We start from the raw sequence: 6,000 nt of genomic DNA on the forward strand, positions 1-6,000 counted from the left end.
CGAGAATGTGTTTTTCCTAATTTTTATTTATCTAAGTTTTAATAAATGGGGCAATGGAAATCGATTGTTGAATCTACTATGTCCTCTTCGTGACGAAAATATCTGTGCAAAATCGCTGAAGCAGAAGAATAATATTGTTTGGATCTAGATGCGTCATCATTTAAAATGGCAATGGCACTTTGGGAGTCAGATTCAATAATGATTCTTCTAAAACGTTTTCTCTAAGCAAACCTTTATCCAATTAGAATCACCATAAACTATGATTCCAGCACAGATAGAATCAATGAACTTAACACAACCTACAATAAATTATCCCGTGTGTTTCCTAATCACTCCACCACAGGTTCATCGAAGAGGGTTGTTTGTTAGCATTAACACCATAATCGGCATTCAATTTCACCCACAAAACAGATGGAGGCTTTCACTTCTCATCAGTACTTTGAGAATTAAAGGCATCAATTTTTTTTCTTTGTTCTGACACTCGAATATCCTGAATGGGACCATGCCACTTTTGCACCACTTCATTCACTAATGACCACATCGTTCCAACTCCCCTACAAGTTCTCCAAAACTACAAACACTAAAGCAAGAACCTCTTCATGGCCAATTTGTTTCACAAATTGATGAGCATCCACTCAGCTAATAAGTTTGACCCAAAAAACTAGTGGTTCTGGAATAATCCAAAGAGTGTCTCCAAACTTCTTAGTAAAATCAATTCTGCAGCACATGCATAACATCAACACTTTGATCGCAGATTAGACAAAGATTAGATGAATCAATCCTTAGCAGAACTCTTGCGAATTTTTAGAAGAATACGTTTAGCAATTCTTTGGAGAGAAAGACAAATACGCTCTGTGGCCAAGCCATTTCCAACCCAAACAATAAACATCAGATAAATCCTGATTAGTTAAGCTATTATTGATCAAAGCTTGGTAGGCAGAATAAATAGCAAAAACCATGTCTTTTGAAGGAATCCAAGCAGCACAAATATTAAGCAAAAAAGTTTCATTTTTCGAGTTAGATACGGGTTTAAGGAAGCACAAATAGATAACTGAACTGAGAGCATTTCTTTGTTAGCATAGCCGCCTATCTCTCATAATCAAATTTAATTTAATACACTTTTCACCTAAATAGATAAATAACAAGAGTTAATCTGAAGAAGCCTAGAATACCCCATAAAATCTTTCAAAAATAAGAATGAATTGCAATGAAAAAACTATTTAAATTAATTATTACTAGTAAACGCAAAAACACTTGGAAGTGTCTATCACAATTATTGCTCTTTGGGTATTCGTTATATTTGGCATTTTCCAATATTAAATCATGTCATTACATCAGAGCTTTCCCCAGTTCGGAGAACCCATCTGCCAATGACATTGTATACAAATAAATTACATATGTGAAATAATACTGCAATTTGTGTTGCTGCCTATCACGTCCCTTTATCATACGGCCAAAATATTTTCATCAAGAACTTAAACTATGATAGAAGAATACAAAATTGGTGCAAGTCAATTCACTTATTGATGCCTTTCCAAAAACTTCTCTATTACGACAGAGAATGCGGCAAAGCCAGCACAACCAACGCATGCAGCTTTCGGACCACCTACAACCACACAAACATTTGAATCATTAGCAAATGCCATTGCGAAACAGAGGCAGAGCAGATTTATAAAAGGAGTAGCATTGAGGATTTCAATTCTTGGTTTGCCGGTTCACTATCCGGCCTGATAATTATTTATTTTCTCTCTTTTCATCGATTTGCTTTCATCTTAATAGACTACAAAGCACAAATTTCTTCAGCAATGAGGGAAGAGATGACTGAAACAACAAGAGACCTAAAACTAGAACTACAGTGCCTATATCAAGCACTACATCTGTAAGGGAGTATGGGACCACTATCAGAACATGAAATGAGAACATGCAGTTACAATTGTGTGTTCTGATTTTTGGATCATAAACAGCACTAAGTTATATTTAAATAGAAAACTTAGAAAGGGATAAACAAAATAATTGTACCAATAACCTTCTGTTTTGGGTGAACATATATCATATTAAATTTTGCTAAGCCACCAGAGAGACAACAAACCGCTAGAAGTGCACTTGATGAAAACATCACTTGTGCTTTCATTTCACACCACCACACTCAATAGAGAATTAGAGCAGCAGTCTCTTCTTTAAGGCTTGTTTGGATTGATGGAAGGAGTGGTAACTAATGAGGTTTCAATGTTTGGATATTTCAAAAATGAATGTTGTGGAGTGGAGTGGAGTGGAGCATGATGGAATCTATTCCATCCCATTCCATCATCCCCCTTCATTTTCTTCCCCTCCAAATTGGGGTGTATGAGATGAAATCCTACTTTTTATGTTTCATTCTGTCATCAAATAACCAAACAATGTAATAAATACTTTGCTCCATTCCGCTCCACTCCACTCCAACATCTCCATTCATTTCCATTCTATGTCCATATATGTTATATATTTGAGATTATTTTTAAAATTAAAAGAATAACATCATAAATGATCATATAACATCTCAATTTCACTTAATTTATTTTAAGAAATATTTTATAGCTTCCTTAAATTGAAATAGAAATATAAGCCCTCCCCTCCCTTCCCCTCCAAAACCAAACTCCCAAACATAGACACTACCTTTTCAGTAGATTTGTTGGCTCTTAATATTAGCATACTACATCAAGGCTTTTAGTAACACCTTAGTAAGGAGTCCCTATTGAGAATGTGGTACCAGTGTGCGGCTTTGAAGCTTGGCTCTTTTGAAGTCGTAACTAGCATTCTCTCTTCCAAAGGTATGCAAGCAAGCCCAGCTCATGAGTACCTGTGCTTGTGTGCATGCATTGATTGCATCCCATCACCATTACTCACTACTCACTACTCACTAGTTCAAGACACGCTCATTGCTCAAATCCTGTCTCCTTGAGTATGCACTGCAAAGACAATGATGTCAAAGTGCACCTTTTGTTGCCATGCATTTTATGCCGAGCAAAGATGTCTCCTAAAAGAGACAAAATCCAGCTTTGCACCCACCTAAGCCACTCCTATAAATATTTGTCATTATAAATTTATAACCATCACAAATACAAAATCCATATTAAAAAACCCCCCACACCACGACAACACACTTTAATTTTGAGAAATACTATGGAGTAACAATAGGTTGAGATTATTTGCCAAGGTAGTCAAAATCGTGATCTTAATCACAAGTACAATCCTTGCTAAGTGATATGAAGGTTTTTTTTCCTTCTATTTATCCTATTTTATATTGCACATACACACACATATATGTGTGTGTGTGACTGTGTGTGATTTCTGAGTTTTGTAGGATCTTATGATCCGTGTTAGGATCCCACGGTTTACGATCTTGACTCCCCTTCTCTATCCTAAGTAAAATCTGGATTAGACTAGAGTGAAAGACAGCAGAGCATAAACTCAATCTTGTCGTAAGTTTATCATTTTGCCAAACAGAATTACAAGACTAGAGAATAAACTCACAACAACCAAAGGTATACCCTACCATTTAGCTAAAATTTAGTTTCAATGGCTATCAACAACCAAGTCCTTACCACCCAAGAAGAAGCAATCATTAGGCTAGTCACTTATGGTCGTCCGGCATTGGTTTTTTATAGGGAAAATTAAACTCCCACAACTCATGGGAGGTGTGCCAGGCCATGTATGCCCGTCATATCTTAAATACAGGTTATGGGTGATAAAAACATAATAAACGACAGAATATGAATGAAAAAGAGGGTTACCTTTTGCTGATATAGCACCGCCAGTAGTACATCCAGCAATAGCAGTATTTGTGATGTCGTGTTTTGCTCGTGCCTGAAAAAAAACAGGACCCAGATGATAGGAAGAAGAATTAAACTTGCATGCTTGATTGATGTAAATATATAATTTCATTCTCAAATCCATTAGACCTTCTCAACAACACACTCAGCAGCTGAGAATACGAAACCCATAACAGCAAATGCTTTGGCTGAACTCCAACTCCTTCGTCCCATCTGCTTTGCTTGATATATAATCTGTTGTCTGCCAGTCATTTCGTCCTGCATTAGAGGGTTGTCCAGTGCTCCAAGAAACAATCCCATGAAGATGCCAAGACCGCCTCCTGAAATTCATAACATGAATCCCAACAATCAATTGTTTTACAATACACAGCTTGCAAAGTCTCTAAAGCTGGAATTATTCTTCAATGACATTTAAAATTTCAGTAGTTTGGCTACATTGACATTTGTACAATAAGAAATTTCCAGATCCATTTGTTTTATTTTGCAAAATGCAGTTACTAAATACTTACATAAATTTTGGGGAGTAAGGATTTTTATTAGTATCATTGTATAGCATTGTTCAAACGGAGGCTACAAAAACAACCACCAAAGCCTTCTCTTACTAGATAAAATCAAATACATGAATCAAACGGAAAAACACCTGATAATAAATCATGTTCGATAACCTTATCATTCAAATTGAGGTTCTTTAATAGATTATAAATAAAAGCCAACAATGAAAATTTACAATTGGTATAGAAATATATTATTTTCCATAAAACAAGATCTCAGCTCTCTTTAAGTCTCATTCAATGACACTTGATTGTTAAATTCATATTCAGTAAAGTTAGTTTCAGATGACAACTGCATCATTTGAAAGAAACACCAAAATTACACAAATATTTGGAGCACATTAGTTTTAACATTTAATAGTACAATTTATTTAAATGTGGTAAAATAACATGCTAAGAAAGTGAGGGTTGAATGATGATACCCATGACTCCACTAACGACACTGCGCACAGCGCAATTGTTCCAAATATCTTGGCCACGAATTTCCTCAACAGTTGGCAAACTTATAGGCTCCATTGGAGGCTTCTCTACTTCTTTTGTGTTCGAAGAACCGTTTGAAACTGGTTTTTCAGAGTCATCAGCCATTGTTGAAGCAGAAACCGAAGATAAGCAAGGATGCTTGAAATCACCACAAAAGCTGTGCAATGATAAATGGATGAATATTATTATTATTTTACTACTTAATTTGGAAGCAAAAAATAATTCGAATCAAAATGTATATCATATCACGGGCGCAAATCGCAGTGGAATCGTATTCTCGCGTGCGCTACACCAAGAGAGAGAAAGGAAAATAGGACAAGGAAAAATAATGAAAACCTAGATGACTTTCTCGATGTTTCTGGCCGCCGACGATCAACTCCGGTGTTCCGGGCAAATGACGGAGCTGATGAGTTCAGTTGTTTTAGGGTTTTAATTGTTTTTTTTAGAAAAAAAAATATTGGGTTTTAACGTGTTGGAAAAACAAGCAAAAAAATTGGATTTTTTTCTTTTTACATTTTTTTTTTAATTTGACCAAAATGCCGTACATTCAAAAATGCGACCACGTGGAACATTTTATTTTAATGCTCGACCATATGGAACATTTTTTTCTCATCTTTAATAGAAAGTCGCTTCTCGGAGATGCGACCATCTACTACTATATTATAACATGTTATTTGTTTTCGCACTCAAACACATTAACTTTGATATTTTGTTTGATTTTATTATTAAATTTTTTTTATTTTTTAAATTTTTTATTTTATTTTTTAATTACATTAACAATATTTAATTATTATTATTTAATATTTTTTTTTATTTATGGACAAAATATTAGGGACACGTTATTTATTTTTACACGTATTATAACAACTTCCTTCATTTTTTTTTTTCAATTTGTGGTAGTTTTTCTTTAACTTAATGTGGTTTGTTTGTTTAATTTAATTAATTTTATTAATATAATTTACTTTATTATTATTATTATTAAAATTTATAATATTTATTAAAATTATTATTATTATTATTTATTAATATATTTTATTTTATTAATAATTTTTTGAATTTTTAAATATTTTAATTAAATTAAATTTATTTAATAATTAACAAATTTAATAAAATAGCAATATATATATATATATATATATATATATATATATATATAAGAG

General features: G+C 33.6%; 1 protein-coding gene across 2 annotated transcripts; it reads right to left on the reverse strand.

Annotated features, from left to right (window-relative positions):
- Positions 1 to 1,202: 1,202 nt before the first annotated feature.
- LOC101515689 (mitochondrial import inner membrane translocase subunit TIM22-4) lies at positions 1,203 to 5,334 on the reverse strand. 2 transcript variants are annotated; one of them, XR_003473228.2, is made up of 6 exons: positions 5,177 to 5,334; positions 4,783 to 4,997; positions 3,939 to 4,129; positions 3,771 to 3,843; positions 2,653 to 3,056; positions 1,203 to 1,606 (listed from the first exon to the last, which is right to left on the reverse strand). XR_003473228.2 is itself a non-coding variant. In XM_004505540.4 (5 exons), exons 2-5 carry the CDS (start codon positions 4,943 to 4,945, stop codon positions 1,521 to 1,523), a joined length of 513 nt encoding a protein of 170 aa, XP_004505597.1. In that variant the 5' UTR covers positions 4,946 to 4,997; positions 5,177 to 5,334; the 3' UTR covers positions 1,203 to 1,520. The 2 variants fall into 2 exon arrangements, 1 of the variants encoding a protein (XP_004505597.1); XM_004505540.4 differs by lacking the exon at positions 2,653 to 3,056.
- Positions 5,335 to 6,000: the final 666 nt, after the last annotated feature.

The sequence above is a fragment of the Cicer arietinum genome, chromosome 6 (genome assembly GCF_000331145.2).
Source record: "Cicer arietinum cultivar CDC Frontier isolate Library 1 chromosome 6, Cicar.CDCFrontier_v2.0, whole genome shotgun sequence".
Taxonomy (NCBI): domain Eukaryota; kingdom Viridiplantae; phylum Streptophyta; class Magnoliopsida; order Fabales; family Fabaceae; genus Cicer; species Cicer arietinum.

Coding starts and splice junctions, on each gene's coding strand:
- LOC101515689 (XM_004505540.4), bottom strand. CDS start 4,945: ATGGCTGATGACTCTGAAAAACCAGTTTCAAACGGTTCTTCGAACACA. Junction 3,844..3,938: donor CTGAGTGTGTTGTTGAGAAG/GTCTAATGGATT, acceptor GTTTTTTTTCAG/GCACGAGCAAAACACGACAT. Junction 1,607..3,770: donor CGGTGCTATATCAGCAAAAG/GTAACCCTCTTT, acceptor GTGTGGTTGTAG/GTGGTCCGAAAGCTGCATGC.